Below are 23,820 nucleotides of genomic sequence, written 5' to 3'. Positions count from 1 at the left end.
CTTCAGCTCTTTCAATTTGGTAATAAAGAGATTGTTTCAAGCTAATTTTAGGGTTAACTTCAGGTTTGAGATACACAGTGATATCAGGTCATACATAATTACACCACAGATTTTTTGACTTTAGAAATAATTAAGAAACAAGAAGCTGTCTTCCTCGTGTATGGTGGGAGCTCTGGGAGACATGAATTCTAGAGCTTTAGGACTCCTACAGTAAGCAGCATCTCACCTGTAGGCCTGAAGACAGTATTACCATAACTATACAACCCTCCATATTACAATACCATCAATGTCATTTTTAGTGATTTGTAAAGAGTACTATGCTGACTCTCTAAACAAACACTGTTTCAACTCTGTTCTCCTTCTGTTAAAAGATGCTGTGCATATCAGCGACTATGGTGCTAGAAATTCTGTTCTTTCTCAACTGTGAATTTCAAAGGCTAGCACGTAACAGAATTTCACCTGTACTGCCTATGCCAGATGGCAGCACTCTCAGAAGTGTTGCTGGCCCACAGAACGAGCTTCATCTAACTCCTTTGGCTGAACATTGGTATCGAGAGGGCCTGCCGTCCTTGGCAGTGTAGCAATGCAGAGGGAGAAGTAGATGGTGTAGAGAGTCTGTTATGAAAGCAGACTGGTGATACTGGGTTTTTTTACACACAATTGGGTTATTAACATTTCATAAGGCTATTTCTGGACATGCTGGCATTTTTTTTTTTTTATAGGTGTAGTTTTACAGACCTGGATTCTTAACCACTACAGAATGGTCCAGTTGGAAATAATAGACCAGGTGGTGATGTCATATGGTGGACTACGTGGAGCAGTTGCTTTTGCTCTGGTTGTACTTCTGGATGTGGAAAAAGTGAAAGAGAAAAACCTGTTTGTCAGCACAACTATCATTGTTGTGTTTTTTACTGTCATTTTCCAGGTAATACAACTTCTTAAGTATGCTTCTTGCAAGGAGAAGGAGTCCCCCAAAAGTACTGAATGCTTAAAGCAGTTCTCAGTTGAAGGTTGCGTATTGTTTCACTGAACTGAAAGCATAATTGAATTTGTAATTTTAGTAACAAAGATCCTATTTTATGTTTTCATATGGCACCACAAGGGACAAAACACAATTTCCTCTGTGCTAAAAAATGTTCAGTCTTAGCTGCTTGGTATTAATAGTGCTCAAGTTAATATCTGATTAAACATTCACCTCATATGAATAACTATAGGGAACAGTCCTTTTTATGGGCAAATACAGTCATTAAGCTGATCTACCTGAGCCTAATTCCTTGTTTTTAAATATAACAGTATTTAAATATGAGAGTGGGACAAGAAAGTATTTTGCATCAAAACAAAACAGTACCTCCAGGCTGAAAAAAGCAACATTAATTTAAATGCAGATATGTCTGACAGGATTTTTTTTCACAAGTTTATTATAGAAAGTTTAATTGTGGTCACAAACTCCTGATACGTGTAGAAAATAACAGTCAATGGTACAGGAAACACTTTAACCCTTCCACTACCATACTTTTCTTATAGAAGATGTATTTTTCCACTGGTTGGTGTCTTTTCAAACCTTTGTAACAGGAGCTGAGGGTACTGAATTATTTTACCTTCTAAAGAGGACAGAGATCAACTGAAGAAATACCACCATATAACATACAAAAAATGCTCTATCTCTCTTTAACAACAACCAGCTGGAGGAAAATCTAAGATCATTCCTATTATTGCTTTTCAATCCTTAGGGACTGACTATCAAGCCTTTGGTACAGTGGCTGAAAGTGAAGAAAACTGAACACAGAGAGCCAAAACTGAATGAGAAACTTCATGGCAGAGTAAGACTTTTAAACAAAACTGTAGGTTCTTCTGGATTTTTATGGAGTGCCCCAAGAAAAAAAGAAAAAAAAAAGAAAAAAATTCTTTTTGGAAGGGAGGGGAGAATCAAGTTTCAAGTGCAAAATCCTTCAAACATTTCAAAATTTTTCTGTAGGTTGTAATTTGGCTTTGGGTTGGGTCCTGTGAAGAGACACTCGACTGAAGGTTCTGGTCTTTCACTTGACAATTCAATGGGGCTGACAGTACTGGCAAAACAGCATGGCTGGAATATGCTTCTTTCTCTTCATCTAAAAGAGAGCAGAGAACTTTCAATTGAAGAACTCTAGGGCAAAGCATGTGGAAGTAAGCTTATATTTCCTTCCCAAGTATTGTTTATTTATGGAAAAGGTATGAAACCAGGCTTTGTAGCTTGCATAATACATAGAATGGTAGTCTGCTGCCCGATACAGATGTTAACTATATAGTGAAATTCCAGATTAATGATAATAGTTCAGTGCGAAGTCTGGGTTTGCCCCCTTTTGTTTAACCTTTTGAAACATTTTGAAACATCATCTCTTCCAATTGACTTTCACACAATATAGCAAAGTTTTTATTCGGTAGAAGAAAAAACATCCATTTTCAATACAAATATAGGTTAAAAGATGGAAGACTATAAGACATTTTAAATAGGTTAAAAGATGGAAGACATCTTTCATGGTCTTCTTTAATTAATAATCTTTTCAGATTTACACAGCTATCCTGCATTAAGTATTTTAACATATTCTTGTATGATCTTCTAAACTTGTCTGTTTTCATGCTGGATGTCGCCTGAAGTGTATTAACAACATAGTGATGGACAGGGCTTGTTTCTGATTAATTATTTTGCAGTCTACTGAATAAATACATTGTGCTTTTGTTATCCAGCAATTCAAATTTCCATTTCCATTCAAATATCTTACTATCTGAAAATCATGATTCGTTCCCAGTCTCGCTGTATTCATGGCATATACCTTTACGTGACGCTTAGTAGTGCAGGCTAAGCAGCAATGTTAATCCTAACACTTTGCAAAGTTGTATGTACTGATTCACCACTTCCTAGAGTATCCTAGCAGATGCTGTCTCAGGAAGCACAGTGCTCCTAAAACTGTATAAACTGCAAACTTCAGAGAGAAGGAAGCACTGTCTGTTCTCAGGGAGGAGGAGGGAGACAACTTGTAATATCATCTTCTCCATTTCCCTGTCAGATATCTCCTGAGGCAATGTTTAATATTATTTTCAGGAAAAATCCATATCATCCATGTTGTGCTGAACCCAGCATGCTGTATATTCTGCAATAAGCACTCCAATATTCAGAGTGAAATGTAAACAACCATATATAGAAAAAGACTAAATTCTACCTGCAGCTGCCTTGGCTTGAATCAAGAGCTACAAACTCAGGATTTCTGTCAGCCATCTAATATACTCAGTATGGAATTTTGCCCTAGATATCTAAAGAATGGAGCTTACTTCAACTCTGACAGACGTATGGATTCCTCAAACATCTAAAAAGGAACACTAGAGACTATTTTCAACTGACTTAATCACCAACACAAACAGCGGCTGATGTACTTCATAGGGCAGAAATAGAGATGGCAAAAGGAGTTGATAAAAAGAGTTTTAAAATTCAATGTTAAAATGGGGGATCAAGTGCCTTCTGGCTGAAGGTTGTTTAATTACTCTTGTAATTAAAAAAATAGTGAATTCGTCAAGAACTGGTTAGAAAGTTCAGGACCTTTGAAGAAAAGCACACAGTAGTTGGTATTTCAGTAAATGGGAAAAAAAAATCTGCTTAGCAGCAATAAAATTATTTTGCATAGTCACCTGGTCTAACCTGACATAAATTCAGCTGTTTTCTAATTACGCCTTTTATTCCTGTAAAGATATTAATTCCACTTTCACTTTCCTAGGCCTTTGATCACATTCTTTCTGCGATAGAAGACATTTCTGGACAAATAGGACATAATTATCTGAGAGACAAGTAAGTAGTAACTAACTTGTTACGTTGAAATATTGCTAGAAAATCTTATCTGTAAATTACGACTTTTTAAGCCTCTGAGTTTAGAGACAAGAAGGATATCAAATGTAGTTGAGAAGGTTGTATGCTAAAAATGCTGGAAATATAGCAAATGTGAAAGTGGGGGGAAGGGTTGTCCCCTACAACTGGACTCTTTTCCTTTTTTCCCCCACAGTTAAGATTAGGCCTTTGCAAATGCCTCAGTTCACATCCAGGGATCAGTTACTCTCAGGATTTGAGAACTGGTAATTTGCACAAGATTTTAACTAAAATGTCAGTGTTGGGCCTTCTCTGTAGTACTCCATTTCATGAACATTATTTGTGTGTGGAGACACTAAAAAACAACAGCTAAAACTGTCCCAGTTGTTTGTTCTATTTCTACAAATAATGTGTTCAATGCTTCTGAAAGTGATGGCTGAGGGTGCTTGGAAATTACTCTAATAGTTGAAGCCTATTAGTTTGAAACCAAAATGAAAATTACAGGTCATTTCTACCTTCCTCTGTTTATAGCTGATTCCTCTTGAGATAAGCAAAATTACTCAGCTGAAAGATACAGGCACCATTTTCTTTAAATTACACTTGAAGAGTTACCACTGTGATGGGCAGACTTCCGTAACCTAGATGAACAAATGTGAAAGAAAGACATTAGTCCTGGACATCTTTAAGAGTGTTAAGGTTAGGCAATTCTCTGCCTGAAGTTTGGTCATTACATAGGTATAGACAGTCACAGTTCTGACCTGCTAATGTCCTGATGACTCAACATGTCCATTCCAATCCAAAACCCATGTGGTTCTGCAGAGCACCATGCTAGCCCTTCCTGAGAAGCCTGAATATAGCTTAGGCATTATGTCTGCACAACTATAAAACTCCTAGGCTGGATCTAGATTGTACCTGAGCTCAAGCAGAATTGCTCACCAGTTATAGGAACAATCTCCTTCCTTTCCTTTTGCTCTTTGTTCATTTATGCATCAAAGAATTTCCACGAGTTATCCCAAATAGAGCATCCCCTTTCTTTTGCTCTGGATTTTTAGTTCAATTTTTGGGAATTAATTTCAGCAGGCAGGAATACATCCCCAGATTTGAACTAATGTCATGAAGATGGAGCTAAATATTTTTTAAATGACATATTTTTTATTTTTAATATATTTTTAAAATGGCTTCTTAAATGTCAAAAAGTAATGTCCCTGAGTAACAAGAGGAGTAGCTTAATGTGGATCCGTGGTTGAGTGTGTGCTTTGATGACTAATATATTCTGAATGAGACCACCTTAAATCTGCTTCTTTTGGACTGTATGTACATGAAAGTGATGCTTCCTCAAAGAAACAACAGTCTCAAGCATCTCTAGTGATGTGCTTAGGTGTGGCAACTTGAATTAGAGATTGCTTGTCAGATATTCTCCCTAAAGAAGAGGAATAGTTATCAAATCAGTGAATAATATCTAACAACAAAAAGGTTTCAACAATCTAAATAAGAAGCTATAAACTCAAAATAGCCACTGGGCAAGGTAGATAGAATCACTGAATAGTAGTCTTAAAAGCTGCGTCATTGCCCTTTAGAGACAATCTCGAGGAAGGCCAATGAAAGTAAAGCAGCCTTTATCTTCTGGAGCCTAAAGATGAACTGGCAGATATCCTGCTATCAGACAAGCTTGGAAGTGTAAATAACAAAATACACGCCATTTCTATCCCCCAGAGTACATCAATGGCATGAATAAAGCACTTCTGGGTTGCGCTTTTTGGAAGGACAACAATTTTCTGCACTGGCTGTTCTGCAGTACAGCTGGGGAAAAGCAGATTACCTTCCAAAAGAGGAAAGAAAATTAAACTTTTAGAATGAAGCTATTAGATACAACTGCATAACCAGAGGTGGAAAAATGAGGTAGCATAATCTCCCAAAGTATAAAATGTTCTAGTGACTCTGAAATAGGATATTGTAATAATAGCACTTTTGCTGTTGTAGTAGTGTTTGGTAAGTGAAGCTATCAAAAGCTTTGTGACAGCTGCATAACTCTGTAGCAGGCTTTTCCTTAACTTTCTTTAAATGCTAATGGGAAAGACTCAAAACACAAATCCCTCATATTGCTATGTTCACCATTTAAAAAAAAAAAATGCTTAGCTCAAAAAAGTATCATTTATGTTAAACTGAAAATTATGTGAAACTAAAATTGCTTGTTGCCATTAACACAGTTCGTTTAAATCATCAGGTGGTCCAATTTTGATAGGAAATTCCTCAGTAAAGTACTGATGAGAAGGTCTGCTCAAAAATCAAGAGACCAGATCCTTAATGTTTTCCATGAGCTCAACTTGAAGGATGCAATTAGCTATGTGGCTGAGGTACTCATGAACACTTGTTGACATGTTATAGCATCATTTGGCTTTGTGTTTTTGTGGAGTTTCTTGGGTTTGTGGGGGATTTTTTTGTTTAGGATTTTTTTTTTGGGGGGGGCAGTTATTTATAATACAAAGTTGATATATTACAGGAGATGTCTAAAAGAAAACTATTTTCATTTCTGCTCTGCTTTCTATTCCTAAATGTGTTATGAGTCCCAATATCACCTGTTTCAGTGGCTGCAGTTCTCAGTATTATGCCTGATCCCCAAGAATGAGTATATCGTACTTATTATCGTACTTATGTCAGTGTAATTTTCTGTTGGGTTTTACTGATGAACTTTGTTTCTATATTTATTGCCTTTAAAAAATACTGTCATTCCAAAAGGATCAGGCAAACTACTGTCTGTCTAAATGTGTCAACAGCTTGGCTCCTGCTGAATAGTGGCTCTATGTTGTTGACAAATCTGAATTGAAGAAGCTTACTTCCAAGTGGTGTGGATATATGACCAATGTAGTGGACTGCTATAATCCCCTTCTGCCAGAACACACACCAAAAAAAGAATAGGGAAGGGTAATTTTAATTCAACAAAATCATAACACCCACAGTTCAAAAATTAGGGTTAAAGTTAAGTACTACAGATATCAAACACAATCACAAAATTGTGAAGTTAGAGAAACTAAAGGCACGTTACAGGAGACATTTTAAAAGTTACAGAACAGAAGAAAATTACTGGTCTTTGCAGGAATACTATTCCCAGACTGGAGCAATGTTAACAGGTTGTGTAAGAATTCCTAATCTTTCTCAGTGTGAAACTGACCACTTTAGTTCAAATAACCACAAATATGCAGTATTCATACAGTGTAGAGGATAGTTTTAAGCAGAGTATTTTAAACAATAATCTTTGAGGTGATCATCTACCTATGCCCATAACCTCCAACTGAACTCAGAGTCAGGTGAAATATCAGTTAACTTCTTTAATTAAAATAAACACTATCATTGTGACAGAATCTGCTACTAATACTAGTTTCTTTTTAAAAAAAAAGTTGAGCTACAGCCAGGCAGACTTCTTCTGTGAAACATGGAATTTCAAAAGTAAAATTCAGAAAATAAGATTAAATTCATAAATTATATTAGTGTGAAAAATGGGGAATAGTTCACAAGTAAATACTTCCTTTTGAGATTTTGTAAATTGCCCCTTCAGTTTTCATACCATTTGAGCTTAAGGACTAATTTTCTTTCTTGTGGTGCTTTCTGGGTCACACTTTAGAGGAAGAAAGTTAGATAATGACTTTGATGTTGATGAGCATGGGGTTTATATTCTGATTCACAGCTGAATCTGTTTAGAACCTACTTCTTAATGCCATTGACCTGATCCAACACACAATACTGTAACATGCACGTGGGCTATTACAGTAAAAGGAAACACTTTTTTTTATGTGAATGTAAACATGTAAAGGGAACACAATACAGTTAAAGTTGGAGAAATGTAGATAAACTCCCAATATTCTGCAAGGGAATTGTTTCTTCTTGGTATATTCTTCATCACAGTTTAGAATGTAGAGACCTGCTATGTGATCTCTCTCTCCTGTTACGCAAAACCATAGATGGGTTCAGCCTATGTAACCACAATGTCACTCAACAGCTGCCTTTCACCTAAACAAGGTATTATGCAAGCAGTAGGGAAAACTGTGAAAACATAAATCTGATCTTTTTCAGCAATTCAATTCTGACATACGTTTCAGAACTGAAAACAAATCTCATCTCTTCAGTATCTCATCTCCTCATTCCATAACCTCTTTCCAATAGTCTTGTAGACATCTACCTCCACTTAAACTTTGTTGCTTCCAGCCTTGTAAAGAACAGAAAACTTGGTATTGTATCTTTTAAAATGGTACTGTTAATGAAGAGATGTGTTGAGTCGTAAAAATCTGCATAGATATCCCTATGTACTTAGTTTGCAATGTGGTACGAAGTAAAAGGTCCATCCTTGAAAGAGTCTGTGAAGAGGAAAGAGACTGCAAAAGTGCAAGGATATAATCTGTAAACAGATTGAAGCCTAAGAAATCATTCACATCTTCAGAATCAATTTACAAGAGTGGAATAGCTTTTCTCTTTGCTTTGTTCATTACCACAACATCACTTAATGTAAAGCAACCATACCACCAAAAACTGGTTTGTACTCGTTAACCAAACACAGTTCCTCCCCTGCTTCTTGTGCTATTTGCATACAGCAGCCTCAAATTATGTACATTTTCTCATACATATTTTTCCCTAAGTGTTTACAGCTTTCTTTCTGTGGCCAGGGAGAACGCAGAGGTTCCTTGGCATTTATACGCTCTCCAAGTACAGACAACATGGTGAATGTGGATTTCAACACCCCACGTCCAAGTACTGTGGAAAGCTCTGTCTCTTATTTACTGTAAGTAATAAGGACCAATTGGGTGGGAAGGTTGGGGTTGGGGAGGGTGGGGGGAGGTGTGCTATAGGTGAGGAAATGGAAACAGTGTTATAAATTTTGAAAAACACATATTACAGAGGCTTCATTCACTACTTTTTTTGACCTTCAATTAATTTTTCCTCCCACATAAAATGGATATTCATGCAGTTATATTGTTGTATTTCACACAATTTTTTTTGCAGCAAAGCATGGTAAGATGTGGCAGACATCCACATTAGAGTTGTTTCATGTGCCTTTTGTTCACCAACTGCTAAAGGCAAGCCTAGATGTCATTTCTATGTCTCCTACAGAAAAAGTCAGGGGAGAGGCAAGAAACAACCCTTGCTCTTTCCTTAACTCTTTCATGATTCTGTCACCAAACAGACTATGTGTCATGTAAACTGAGAAATTAATGCTGCACCCACCCAAAAATGAAAAATTACAATCTTTTCACATTTCCCTTCATTTGCTCACTCATTTTTATTTAGCTGATTTTGACCTTTCCTTTTTTCTTCTTTTCCTTTTCATCCCCATTTCTCCCTCTCATTCCACATTTTCCTGTTTTTATTTCCTCTTCAGCAATTACTGATTTTTAAAACTGCTGTCTCTATATTGTATTTCTCTTCAGGAGAGAAAAAGCTGGACCAGTGTGCCTTGACATGCAAGCTTTAGAGCAGAGGAGAAAAAGTATCCGGGACACAGAAGACACAGTTGCTCATCACACTCTACAACAGTATCTGTATAAACCTAGGCAGGAGGTGAGAGCAGATTGGACTGTTTTCCAATCTAAAACAGGAGACATTAGGAATCAAAACTTGGGAGTGAAACTCAAAAGGAAAGAACCCATCTGTAAAATCTGCACCTTTGAGGAAGATAGGCTTTTTGTCTATATTCTTTCTCATTTATGAACATGCCTCTTGAACTGTATCCTTGATTTCACTGGGGCCAGTGGAATGCAGAACTGGATCCAACACAGGTTCTGAAGCACGATTAAATGGAGTGTATCAATTGAAGTGATTCAGGCACTTATAGGGAGAGGCTTACTTTGAATGACAGTTGCTCTTACATATTTAAAATCCTTGGATTTATACCTCTTTCATGGTAAAGAAAGAAAAATAAGTGTTTCATTAATGCTCTCAGACTAGTCTTTGGTTCATCCTTTTTATGGAGTTGTTTATATTTGCATGACACTGATTAAATGCACTAATTCAGAGCTTCCAGTTGTATTTTTAAATAAATTAATTGTCTTTCCTTCCTGGCCACAGCATAAACACCTGTACAGTCGACATGAGATCATGCACAGTGAAGATGAGAAACAAGACAAGGAGATTTTCCATAGGACAATGAGGAAGCGCTTAGAATCTTTCAAGAGTACCAAACTAGGAATAAACCATCCCAAGAAGCTCAATAAAATTCACAAGCGAGACCGAGGACAAAAAAGGGTAAAATACCTTCATAAGGACCCAGATGTAGGCATGGAATAGGAAAGGAGCACTCTGAATGGTCTTATGTCCTGCATTTATCTCTGTCCTATATAACTTCATGAACTTAAAGGGCCTAAGCAAGAAGAGATTAAACTATGAAATAACTCTAGGTGCATCTTCTCACATGCTGCTCTTCTCTGTGCTTTACAACACTTCTGGGTGAGAGATTTTGGATCATTTGAAAAACAACAGACCTTGAGCCACACTACAACACTGTGGGGAGATGTTGCAGGGTAGCAACATCTAGTACTAAGCTATAGTAGCACTATAGTATTGAGTATTTCACAAAATTTGCAGGAAAGTAAGAGGTAACATACAGCGTACAAAGAGCCAAAGTTCCTTTCTTTTCCTGTAGTGAGTACAGGTGTTGGGGAGAAACTAATGATATCCGTATTGAGTCTCAGCAAATATTACAACACATTTCAGCATTATGATGCTGAACTCATAATTTCAAAGGATTCCACATTCACATACCATTGCTATCTGATGATGGTAGCATTTTTGGTAACTTTTTTTGTTTTCTTTCAGCGAAACAGCAGTGTCATACCAAATGGAAAAATACCTTCAGAAAATCCAGTACAAGATTTTACTTTGAAGGAAAAAGGTAAAAAGACTCTTAGACCGGTTTCATTAAGTGGATTTTACCAGCTACCTTGTCAATGAAATGTCACTGAAAATTCTTATTGCGTGCAACAATGAAGCTGGCATTTAAAAGACTTCTAACCGTAACTCAGACCTAAGAGTGGGGATCTGCCCCATGCTTAAATGCAGTGTCTTGACAATATAGAAGTTGTTTTTCTAAGTAGCTTGATGACAAATCAAGTTTTAATTGGCCTTTTAACTCATATTAAAAATATCACATTTCAATTTTGAAAACAAAAATATTGCAGTAGTTATACAAATAATATGTATCACTTAAAACTGAAATGTGGTCTAAAAGCCGCTGAACTCTTACTGTGTTCTTTCTTCTGTTTCTGCATGCAACCCCTTATCTCAAAGAAAATTGAAGTAGAGAGGAATTCATCTTTTCTTAATGCTCCAAGCAAAGACATTTTTCTTTATTATGTACTTTGAATCATTTTCTGAGCATTATTTTTCTTTGACTGGCAGAGGCAGTACAGGCTGGCTGAGTAAGTGTAATAACCTAGAACCTTTTTGCATGGGAAGAGCTTTCCAAATACTTATAAGTAGGTCGTTCAACGCTGTCTTGTTAAAGAACACTGTATATAGGTTTCACCCCCTACTTAAAAAAAAAAAGCTTCATTGAAAGACAGTCTTAACAAGTTGTTTCATAGCTGTTGTAAAACTGATTCTTACTTCTACTGCAGTAGAAGTAGTACTGATATCACCAGGTTTGAAATCAGTCAGGATACTAATGCTGGCCTCTTTCAAATGATGAAAATGTAGTGACTGGTCATTGTAACAGAATGACATTTGTCAGCATCATTTAAGCATGAGCGTTTAAGACACAAAGCATAGTAGAAGTGGGGCCATGCCATAGATTGATTTGTTTCAGTCCCAGGAAAGCAGACAATTCTGTAGGCCAAAAGCTTAACCAGCATGTGAAATCTCTCTATCATAGCACCAGGTAATAACACAAGCCAGAAACCTGTGTTGAGTTTCATGGTGTAATTGGTATCCGTGTTGCAAACTCTACATATATTCACATTCCCATTTAAGTGCTATGACTGTTGATTAATCTTTACCTTTATCTAGATCCTTGTTAAGATAAATTTTTGATAACGATGCCAGCAACAAAACAGCATGATAACTATGATAACTGATACAGATCTCTAATCAAACTGGACTTTATTCTTTTTCCAGATTTGGAGTTTTCTGAATCAGAAGAAAATGATTACGAAACTTTGCATCTAGGCAAAGGAGTTGACTTCCTGGCTAATGTGACACAGCAAAATTTCACAGATGCTCCTACTGGTAAAAATATTAATTACCTACAAAGTTGGGGTTTCTTCTCTCCATTGTGAAAAAAGAAATACTAGAAATGCTGCCAATTTAGTTGTAAATGTTGTTTTGATTTGTTGTGTTCTATTAGAAAATATATTTGCTTAATGTTAACAAATAACAAGTTTTGGATATTCAGAGGTATGGAGTGCATCAAATTTGCTAGTGATAGAAGTTGTGAGCATGCCTACCTAAACCTGTCCTAAATCCACTAATTATTTCTAGCAACAGAAATGCTATTTTAGAGTTGTCTTACTTCATAAGACCAGTCAATACTAGTCTTTTGGAATGGTTTTCTACTTGCACTTTGTTGTGATAAACTTCATGCTTTTTCTTTCAGGCCGGATTTCTCCTCTTAAATTCACAACTCCTTCACTTCCTTACAGGCTCACAGAAGTCACTTGAAAAGTGCAGATTTGCGGTATTCCTGGAGCATTCATTGGACTTGATTTCCAGCCCTTAAAAGCTCCAAAATATCAGATAGTGTATTACTGTATATAACAGAAATTACATGTTTTATAAAGTTTTAAGATTTATTATTTCTCTTTAGCACTTTTGTGTTTGAATTTCCAGCATGCCACTATATACTTCATTTGTAACATGGTGCATATGGTGAAGAAAAATACTTGTGTCTGTACTTTTTTGGTAGATACAGCCTTTTCACTGTTCCACGACAAATTCTATGTTGGAGAATGTATAAAAACATCCAGAAATCAACCCAAAAATAAGTGGCTGACAAGACACAGACCTAGACTAATTTTTAAAATTTCTTTTTCTGTTCAAACACTAGCAACTTAATATCTATATTACAAGGCCCTTATAACTTACTTGTGACTGTTATGTGGCCTGCTTGAGCTCTCTCACACACATCTGAGTCCTTTTATGGAGTTGTGCAGTTTATGCTTTTGCATTTTATTTTTTTTATCCCTTTTTTTTTTTATGGCTTTGATTTGAATTTTCTGCAGATATTTTTTATTGTGCTTTATTTTCCTTAAAATTTGCAGACTGATTTCTTCTTTTATTGATTTTATTTTTTGTCTCCAGTTATCCCAAACATAACTGCATATTGGATATAATATCCAGATTTTCTCTTTAATAGAAGTCCGATATTACTAGTAATAACCAAGGTAAAAAGGGCAACCTCTGCATGTATAATGGTCTGTCACACCTATACTGGCATGTATTGATCTATTTTTTCCCCCATTACAGCTATTCTTTTACAAAGCATCTTGCTGTGTATTACCAAGAAATCATTTTCATTAACTGTATTTGTCACTCATGAATTTTTTTTTAGGAATTGATAACCCAGTATTTTCAGCTGATGATGACCAAAGCATCTACATGAAGTTCTCACCATGGTTATCTAGTGAAGACACAGTGGTACCATCACAAAGGGCCCGAGTGCAGATCCCATATTCTCCAAGCAACTTCAGACGGCTCACACCATTCCGGCTCAGCAATAAATCAATAGATTCCTTCCTGCAAGCAGATGGACCAGAGGACCGACCCAGATCTTTTCTCCCAGAATCAACACATATGTAATATTATAAAAGATATTATCACTTTTGTTTTTAATCAGCCTTCTTAGCAAACCTAATTACTGACAAGTAAACTTACTTTTCTGAATTTTCTCCCCACAGAGCACCTCTTTCCTTTCTGATTTCTTCAGACAACTAGATTTCTTCAGACAACTAAATATCTTCTATTTTCCTCCAGCCTGAATAACAAAACATCTTTCATTTTCTTTCTGCAGAAGATCTGTCAGACTATTTGGGCCTTGCTGTTTTTATAAGGGTCCTGCTCTTCGTTTTGGCTTAAATGCCAAGAAAATAGCATTCCAAATATCAGAATATTGTGCAGTCATTTTCAAGAGGTTTCAGGTTTCTGGATTAGTGAGCTCTAAATGACAAAATTTGTACCTAGATTCCCTCACAGAAATCAGGTACTCTTTAAAGGGTGATCAGTCTTTTTGAGTAACATTATCACTACTGTCTGCAAATGTCAGCAAAGTAGTCTGAAGCCCAAGAAAGGCAATACAGTTGCTGATGCCAAAGGATATGGTTTGCCCATAAGAAGTCAGATGAGTCATTTAACCATTGGACTCTATTGCATTTGGTTGTACAATAGGAGCAGCAGGGCTAGACCAGCAAGGGGCTGGGCTAAGTCTTGCATTCTTACCATTATTAGAATATCATTTTGACTCTATTGCTAAGAAGCCTAGAGGCAGTTCTGAACATTTGTCCTGGTTATTTAGCCAGTGCTCAGGAAGGCAAAATCGTCCCACTGCTACAAAACAGGTATTTCATGACAGTGCTGATGTCATCATTAGAATACATAAAAAAGAGTTTAAAAATTAAGCATGTTTACTAGAATGCGTCAGAGTTCCCTTGCACAGGTAGAGATAATGACACAACAGCCATACTGTGGGGAAGCAGAATTCTATTTTTGGTTAAAGCTTTATTGTTAAACTGTAGATTTACCTTAATCCATACCCTATTTTGAAACCAGACAAATGGTTAGCTTTCTGATGCAGTAAATAACTTATTGCTTCCAATATATTAGAGGCTTAAAATTAAATTGACTCTGAGTTTAAATGAATATCCTAGTTGCCCTTGAATTCTTGCTCTATGGCAATTTTTCGCACCATAAAAAGCAGCCTCCACTTCTGTAATCAAAACAATCAGTGCTGTAAATTAGGTGGGTCAGGCCACAGTTCAAACATCGTAATTGAATAGAACATAGGGCACTGAGGCGATTATGCAGTGAGATGCAACAGTCAGTTTCCTCATTAATTTGCTTTTGTGGAATCCATGACCACAAATGTGTAATCTAGTGTCCTTTATGCATCAACAAATAAAGGAATGTGGTAAGTTGAAACTACTTCTGTAGTTAATTGATGAAAGTTTGTTCAGACAAAGACCTCAGGATTAAGAGTGAATGTTGGTAATTTTTATTAGAGAAGAGCTTCATAACCTTTTGAAAAGAAATAGAAAAACGTTTTTCTTCTGTTCTGGCTTCTGTCCCTGCAAGAAGATGTGCTCATTCAAGTGTAATTACAAAAATCATGTTGCTTTCTTTACTGGAGGAACCTCTAAGTCTGTGGTTGCTTCTACTATTCAGTTTCTTATTAATGCATCTTTGTTTATTTTTTAAATGATGTTTTAAAATGAACACTGGATTAATTAAAGAACTATGAATTAAATTCCAACATCCTGATCAACAACTTGAACAATGACCGGCATTTCGAAAGGAAAACTTCTCCTTGACACTTACACACATTGAAATTCTCTTCACTCTTTTTCCCCACTGAGAACGTTGCCACAAAATATTGTTATATGACTTGCTGAACATTTTCTTGCTAACTTTTGTTCTTTTCCTCTATTCTAGTGCCTTATATATAATTGACTTTATTATTAGGAAACAGTATATGTAAGGTCTTGTGCAGGTATCTTTGATATATGAAAATCACTGGGGTTTGACTGCTTTGTTTCCTAAGAAGTGTTTTGGGAAGTTAGATTTCCCAAGCTAATAAGCTTAGACCTTGAATACTCTCTGAAACAGTCCTCTGAATTACCTCCTTAATAAAATTCTCCTAACAGGAGAATGACACTGCAATTCCAATTAAAAGGTTTTGAAAAACAACATAAGCTGGAAGCCAAGGGTGGAAATCTGAAGTTTCTCCACAGAAAAACGTATCATAGGTTCTGGTCAGTAAGGAACTGACTCCCTGGTGATACACTCAGCTACTTGATTGAAAGAGCATCACTTTTTAAGTTTCTGAAATATTTCCTTGCTGAGCATCAGGACCCTAATGACCAGATGATGGCTCCATGCCCCAGATGTCTGAAACAGGCAGTTGTTCATCACAAACACTGAAGTTTCGCCTGATACTTTGCAAGGATAAGAAGTTTAATAAACTCACTTCAAGTTGTCAAAGGTAGAAATTGGAACAGGGTAAAGTACCCCAAGGGGAAAAAAAAAAGGAAAAAAGAAAATAGAAATAAACCACCGACTTTCATAAGACTTTCATAAAAAAAGCCAAAAGCAAAGCAAAACTAGTCAGCATCTTAGAAATAGAAAGTGTGTATTACAAATGTTTCTATTTAATTGTGTTCTCTAGGTGATATCAACCATGATGTTGAAATGACAGAATACTCCTCTTCAGATGATCAACTAAACCAAACTGAAGGTGTTTCAGTGAATCCCCTCCACTTCTTCCCATCATGTCTTGAGATGCCTTGGACACAAAACTATTCTTCACTGGAAAACAGAGGGAATGTATCTCTTTCTACTGTCTCTGAATATATAGCTTCTTGTGACCCAAATGTACCTGATCTCTTCTGGGAATCGGGTGCAGATACGAATAACAAAGAGACAGTAAATTCAGGTTATTGTTCTGAAGTTAACTACAAATCACAGAATTCACAAGAAGATAATTCCTTACTTATATTTGAAGGGCTGGAAGACTCTTATGTGAAGGAGCCCCAAGAGAAGAAATTGTTGCTTGACACACAAGGAAACTACAGATCTGTTGCCAGACGTGTACAAAGCCGACGTTCTTTTCACAGGCCAAAACCTCTGCAACACCCTAAGCTTCAGAAGCTAGCGTCTCTTCCAGCATCTTGCCATGTCCCTCCACATTCTTTGGAACAAGAAGAAACACAGTTGTGAGACAACTTTCTCATTGAAGGGAGAAGATGAGACAGAATAACTTAAACAAGGGCTTCTATAAAAATAGAAAGCAACCTATTGGTTCATGAAGTCTGCTCTAGAACGGTTTCAGATGGAAAGGGAGTCCTATGATGTCAGAAACACTGGAGCTTTTGTGCTGCACTTACATTTTTAAGTTCTCATTCGTAATGAAGGGAAACATGCCTCCTTGTTATTTTGTTCATGTAGACTGTTACAAAAGATCAATATTATTTTTGGAAGGCTAAATCACGAATCTTTTCAAATGGTAAATCCTTGGGTTTTTACATGGAAATGGTTTCTTATGCCATTATGCCATAAATGCATTTAAAGAAATAGGCTACATTTGATGCTTCAGTAATGGAAGTAAATATTTATGATGTATGAAATCAATGTAGGAGAAGCCAATGGTTAGCCTCTTGCCTGCTTTTAAACGATGTTTTAAAGTCTACTGTGATTGAAATGGATCAGTGCCTTTTATAAGTGCAAGCTAAAGAAAAATATTTTCATGCTCTTGAACATTTGTGTCACTGAGTAATTGTGGGATAGTGACTCTGGTGGAAAATTTCCCAGGGAGAGGAAAGTCCTGGCATCTTGAAATTTAATCAAGGGCTCCAGGAAGGCTATTTCCTTCCTTCACCTTCATTTCCTCTACTCAGTAGCACTGGAATGTAAGAACGTCCAGAATTAGCTAAGACTTTTAGTTTGTGTGCTCACAGGCAACACATTTCATATTCTTAATTATGCTGCTGTGTTTTAAATAGCCTCACTCAGACAGAATGTAAATATTTGTCATTTTTACTGCTGCTTTGGAAGACACCTTCCAAATACTCTTTTGGATTTTATTGTTAATTTATGTATCATTTTCAATAACTGATCAGGATAATGGTCTCTCAGATCCTATCCTGTGTTTTGCCACATGGTTTAAGTGCCACAGTGACTCAGGATGTTGATGGTACAGAGGTAGTTTGGCTACTGTGTATATATATATATATCTATATATATATATATATCTGTTTGTGTTAGGAAATTACTTTTTGTCCCAAATTTTCTGTTAAATGATATTAATTAAAATTGCACTAGACATCTATTGTGTATAGATTTGGTCTGCATCACCTTGAAGACAGCGGAGACATCAGTGAAAGCCAACTCAGATGAAGACTAAAGAAAAGTGAAAACTAAGACATCTCATGGATGTATAATACTACATAACAGTGTATACTCCATGGGCATATCTGTATTTTGCCTTGGATAATTTCAGTCCTGAATTTTTTGGCTTGAAGTCTTCTGCGGTATTAAGTTGCAAAGATTCAGTGACATGAATACAAGATGAGTGCTTAGCTGCTTCTGTGATCCTAATGTGCACCTTATTTCTATTTGACATCAGTGTAAACCACTGGTAAATGAACTGAGTCACCTGCAGGGAATCTAAATTGCTCAAGACAGAGGCTTTATCTGGTAAATTTTACTTTATCATAGGAATTAGTGGTTGTTTCACTTTACCTACCCAGATTTTGAACAGTTTTTAAGTGATTCTGTGTCAGATTTACCCAGATACCCAGAAAGAGTGAAGCAATGTGTGAAAATTCATGCCCACATCTTTTTTCTATCTTTGTCCTCTTTGCTAAAATTGTGTGTTAGGCTAATGCAAATTGCAGATATGTGATGGAAAATGCCGTGTACAAATCTAAGTAGATACATAACATATGACTTTAGAGACTAAATTCAGAGTCCTGGTTCTTTTGCTATCAACACACAAGCAGCTGTCTGTTTGCAGGCAAATCAGTGCCAAATCAGTGTTCCTAATTGGAAAGCTTCATCGCACAGTTCTAGTCTTGTTAATGAGGGTCATAAGACATAAGGCTGTCACCAGTAGGGATGCTAATTTTGTAAATAAATAACGTAAATACAATTTTTGTGAACTGAGTACCTATGAATATACTGTTTTGGTGAAGTAGACAATATTAATGCTGTTCCAGATATTATAATTGGAACAAGTATTTCAGTCACTGGCATAGATATATAACAGGACCATGACTGATCCCACTTACTAGCACAGGTGAAGTGCAATGTGCCAAAATCTGACCTCCAGTCTCATAGCAAAATGCTGAAGCACCAACACCAAAGTTGGCAAGATGCTCATAGATATAGGCTTTGAAATAAAAGTTTAATCTCTTATTGCTGCTGTACAGAGGTCATTGCTGTGTTGCAGTTAGAAGAACCACACTGCAGACTGTGTTTTCTGCATGATTCTTGAAGCATTCCTAATCTATTCGTGTACAGGCTACCTCAAGAAAACATTTGTAAGTCATCATTATCAGCTAGGAATTTTCACCAGACAAGTGTTGTGCACACACACAAGAGTAAGCAATTTTGAAAATCACAGGATATAAGATTTTAATGTTCTTGTATGTTTTTATGCTAAACAAAAGAGGATCAATGGATAGGACAGTATTTACAAATACAGCAGTCTGTGAAAAGTCAGCAGGATTCTGTATGATTTTGAGAGGGCTTTGGACTGTAGGCGTTTCACAAAACAGAGAAACATGCCATTTTTAGCAATGCAGGAAATGGAAAGACACTATATACAAAGCGCTTAACTCTTCATTTACTTTCAAAGGCCTTAGAAATTGTATGTTATGTTACAATAGTTGAACAGATGAAGGATAAAATGGGCAATTCTGATAGCAAAGAGACCTCTCCCTGGAATAGCTTCCATCATTTCTGAGGCTTGTATGCCACTGGAAGATTTTTCCTAGTATAATTGTCTCTACAGCAAGGTTTTGTTTGGCATAGATTCTCAAACTGAAATGTAATAAAAAAAAAAGAAAAGCCTCATGTCCCCATTTTCTATATTGAGAATATACTCCTAGCTTGAATACAGGGGATTATAATTCCTTTTTTTTTTTTTTCCAAGGCAATTGCTCCCAGTGTCTACCAAGTATATACGAAAACCAGGTTATAAGAGTTCATCATGTCTCTGACCTTTTTTTTTCTATACACTTTCTATATACTTTCACATATCAGTACATGTCCTGTGAGTGCAAGTCTTTGGTTGCTTCTTTCCACTTCAATCAGTCAAGCACCACTAATTTCCATCACTGCAACACAAATTTAGATCTACTGAGGATCTGGCTGTATGTATCAGCTTCCTTTTTACCGTATGAATTAGACCAGAATGATCAGTTGGGAAATCAGTTCTCCTCTGCTGAGGCCAGTTTGGTTCTCCGCTCCCTCGCCAAAAACTGTTTCTCTAAATACTTTTGTGACATGCTCTGTCAAAGAAAGGCAAGTTGGGAATTCCTAAGTGGCTATTTATTAAAAAAGTAACTATGGTCTACCTTCTTGTAAAAAGATGAAATATTTTATATCTCTTCTATACATTTAACTCCATGGATAAGATTCGTTTTGAAATGTTTATTATGCTGCACTATGGCCTAGCAATGTTAAAAGAAAGAAGTGTTACCTGCATTCAGATGAATTCTGAACTGTCTGAGCCGTGAAGCTAGTTATTGAAATATATGAAATTATGTTTTATAAATATATGGTCTACCCAGAGATTTATGTAACAAATGTTGCAAAATAATCACGTGCCTTAAATTGTTACTCTTTGGAGTGCTGTTGTTTGCAGATTTTTGTGTGTACTTTCCAAAAGGTGTCAACTTATTGCATACATTTTTTAATAAGTCAATTTGTTCTGCTAATGTGTCTTTATAGAAATGTTTTAATAGTATATCATACTGAGAAGTTTGGCAATAAATTGTATCACTTTGGTGGAATCACACTGCTCTGGCAAGTGATTTAGAGAATCATTAATTTTTATTTAGTACATTTAGAGAAGACTCTCCATCCAAGACTTCTGAGAAGTTTGTATTTCTGCTCCCAAATCAAAGTTAAAAAAAAAAAGTGTACTGCTGATAACTTGTGTCATTTATAAAATGCAGATCATTAAAAGCAGCGACGGAAGTTGTAGAAGATCTCCTGAGTCTCTCTCTGAAAACTATAGTTCTATCCCCACTGCAGTCAGTGACAAAAGTCCTATTGACTCTATAAGCCAATAGTTCCATCCTTAAAACAGAAGGGTCCGTATTTCATCGAAGTATATAAAGAGAGGTAGTCATTATAACAACACTATAATTTAAACTTTACATATATGATGATATAATTGAGGATATGATGATCTAATTATAATATTCTTTTGATGAAAAAAAACAAGAGATCATAAAATCTTAGAATGATTAGGGTTGGAAAGGACCTCAAGATCATCCAGTTCCAACCCCCCTGCCATGGGCAGGAACACCTCACACTAGACCAGGTTTTTCAAAGCCCCATCCAACCTGGCCTTGAAAACTTCCGGGGATGGAGGAGCCACAGCTTCCTTAGGCAGCCTGTTCCAGTGCCTCACCACTCTCACAGTAAAGAATTTCCTCCTTATATCTAACCTAAATCTCGTCTGCTTGAATGTGAACCCACTATCCATAACCCTTGTCCTATTGTTACAGTCCCTAATGAAGAGTCCCTCTCTGAAAACCTTGTAAGCCCCCTTCAGATACTGCAAGCTTTCTCTTCTCCAGCCTGAACACATCCATTTTTTTCAGCCTTTGTATCGATTTTGCTTTACTGTGCTGTGTTTTTTGACGATATGGTAGTCACTAATGCCAGACAGCTTGACTTCCTACACAGAAACCAAGGAAACTTAATCCAAGCTGTTTTGTACCAGATGAATCAATTTTCCCTGAAAGCTCTGTGGTCCCAGTAAAAATTACCATTTCCCATGACATCCTCCTGCTGTCATCCTGTTTCCATACCTCGTATTGCTTTCTACAGTAGATAGGAGGCATGGGGTGAAGAAGTAAGTTCTAAAATTATTTCTAGAGTAGTGGAGTTGAATATTTATTGGAGTTAAGTAAACATTATTTTCTAAGTATGGATTTGAAAAGATTAAAATATACACAAGTGACTGAACCACATGCTAGCAAATAAGGTGCTACAATGGCAAAATTAGATAGAGCTGGTTTTCTGGTATGTCCATGCAGTAACTAATTAGCTAATACATCATTAAATCAATCAGGGAGAAGTGTCATTCCTTAACACTTTTGTTGATACACAAAACGTACAAAAGCCATGATTTTTCCAGTGGAAAAATTAAACTCTGAAATGAGCATTGAACGTTACTGGTAAGGATTCTGATAGGTCAGATTTAATGCTTCTTAGTTTAGCGAGCTAAGAGGTTCATCACACTGAAACACCCCAGCCTTTCGCAAATGATGTGCAAACACAACTGACACATAGAAGATGAGAGAATTCAGTTCTGTCCATTACTTAGAAACACAAAGTAGTGATCAGCACAGTAGACCTGTACAATGTAGAGTGAACAATCCAAGAGGTTTTAGGTAACACTCCATATGGGCTTTAATATTTTAATCTTTAAAACCAGTGAAATTATAACTAAATTTCAAATCCTAACTGCCTTTTCAATTTTCTGAAACAGCGTTGGTAGACTGAACACACCACAAAAAGCCTTTATATTCTTTCCCCTTCACATCTGTTTCAGGCTCTCCTCACATGCTCAGGGGCATCCCAAAACTTTGTACCTCTGCACTTTGTACCTCACAGATCTGGAGGTAGAGAAAGGCTCGGTGCTAGTTATTAGCAATTGCAGCAAAACCAAGATGTATGCCTATGGAATTTACAACATTCTAACTCACTCTGAAATCCTAACCACAGCTGAAGTTCAAGTTTCCTTACCTATATTATACCCCACTATGCTCAACAGTTATGCAAGAGTAGGCTTTCAGTGAATTTCATTTGATATTATTATGGATCTGAATGATCACCCCTGCCGCACAAAAAAATAAGTTTTCTGATTGGTTAGGTGTGTGATGTGCCACACAGGACCTGTACTTCCATCCACTACAGATGAGTTGGATGGCATGCAATGCCTTTGCCAAGAACAGTCCGGAACATTGCTCTTGTTAGAGCTACTGCATTCTGTTATTTGCGAAACCTGATCCTTCTCATTTGTGTACAGTTAACATTTAATTACTTGCTGTTCTGAAACACTGACGCATTCATCTTGAATCCTGAAAGTGGCAGTATTACACCCAACATGTAATTCAAAGAAAACAAATATGACTCTGTGTAACTGGGCTGTGAACTGTGGGGCTGTAGATGAGTGAACATTTTGCTGAGACTGCATAAGACAGAGAATCAAAGAAATACTGAAGAAGTTCAGTTGGAAGGGACTTCCGGAAGTCATCTAATCCAATCTCTGAGGAGCTAGCTCAGATCTAACTAACTTGGAGCTAACTGACCCAAGTCAAATCAGGCTAGAATCTGGATAGCAGAATGGCAGGATAAACTTTTCATACACACACTTTCAGCTCTCAAGGCTATTTTCTCGACTCACCAGAAGAAAAAACCTACCTTCTGGCAGAAAGCCTTCAGGGTATCCCCAAGAAAATATTCCAAGCACCTGTCATCCCTGGTGTCTAGAGGTTCATAGAGGACCCAGTACAGTAAGCTCGGGAAAGAGTGGGGTAGAATCACTTCACCTGCCGTATAAAGACTTCTGCATATACTAATCCTCATAACGGGTGTTTATAAGGGGTATTTATTATGCTGATGTGCGTGGTGCCCTTTTCCTTATGAGCATTGACTCATTTTGCTATATGAAAGACACTACTCCTCTATTCCCCAGAGGTGGTCACTACAAGTATGATCGCAATAACAGGATTAAAGATAGGCAGTCTTAATTTTCTTTCACTTTTTAAGCAGCACTGCAGGATGCTGTGCGGGTAGTGCTGATCATGTAACTGCTCTGCAACAATCTTGTATGTGGCCAAGATTCTGAATGTGATAGTGAACTCTGCTTTCCAGTAGTCTTCACCACATAAAAACAACTATCTTTTAAACTTGCAGCCCAGAAACCAACCTGGGATTTTAGCCTGTATTTTTCTCTTCTGACAAAATTTTAGTAGATGTTAAAACCTCTTGTGCTGGACTTGCAACACTTGTGCTTTTGTTTCTTTCTGACTTATGTAAGACACCAAAAAGAATAATTG

At 36.7% G+C, this 23,820-nt stretch overlaps 1 protein-coding gene across 3 annotated transcripts in view; it reads left to right on the top strand.

Moving 5' to 3' along the window:
- The window catches only part of SLC9A3 (solute carrier family 9 member A3), a 51,856-nt gene extending 34,097 nt beyond the window's left edge, over positions 1-17,759 (top strand). The window contains exons 7-17 of one of the 3 annotated variants that reach the window (XM_057424262.1): positions 723-925; positions 1,731-1,820; positions 3,747-3,817; positions 6,057-6,186; positions 8,488-8,603; positions 9,250-9,379; positions 9,887-10,063; positions 10,634-10,709; positions 11,930-12,040; positions 13,362-13,605; positions 16,188-16,328. In XM_057424262.1, coding sequence (XP_057280245.1) covers positions 723-925; positions 1,731-1,820; positions 3,747-3,817; positions 6,057-6,186; positions 8,488-8,603; positions 9,250-9,379; positions 9,887-10,063; positions 10,634-10,709; positions 11,930-12,040; positions 13,362-13,605; positions 16,188-16,191 — 1,352 coding nt within the window. In that variant the 3' untranslated portion in view covers positions 16,192-16,328. Of the gene's footprint in view, positions 1-722; positions 926-1,730; positions 1,821-3,746; positions 3,818-6,056; positions 6,187-8,487; positions 8,604-9,249; positions 9,380-9,886; positions 10,064-10,633; positions 10,710-11,929; positions 12,041-13,361; positions 13,747-16,187 lie in introns of those variants that run through there. The other 2 variants (XM_057424260.1, XM_057424261.1) reach the window with 2 other exon arrangements.
- Positions 17,760-23,820: the final 6,061 nt, after the last annotated feature.

This window comes from Pezoporus wallicus, unplaced genomic scaffold (genome assembly GCF_028554395.1).
Source record: "Pezoporus wallicus isolate ANWC-B61680 ecotype Strahan unplaced genomic scaffold, APGP_CSIRO_Pwel_v1 contig_5485, whole genome shotgun sequence".
Lineage (NCBI taxonomy): Eukaryota > Metazoa > Chordata > Aves > Psittaciformes > Psittacidae > Pezoporus > Pezoporus wallicus.
This window is presented reverse-complemented; position numbering and strand designations above follow the sequence as displayed.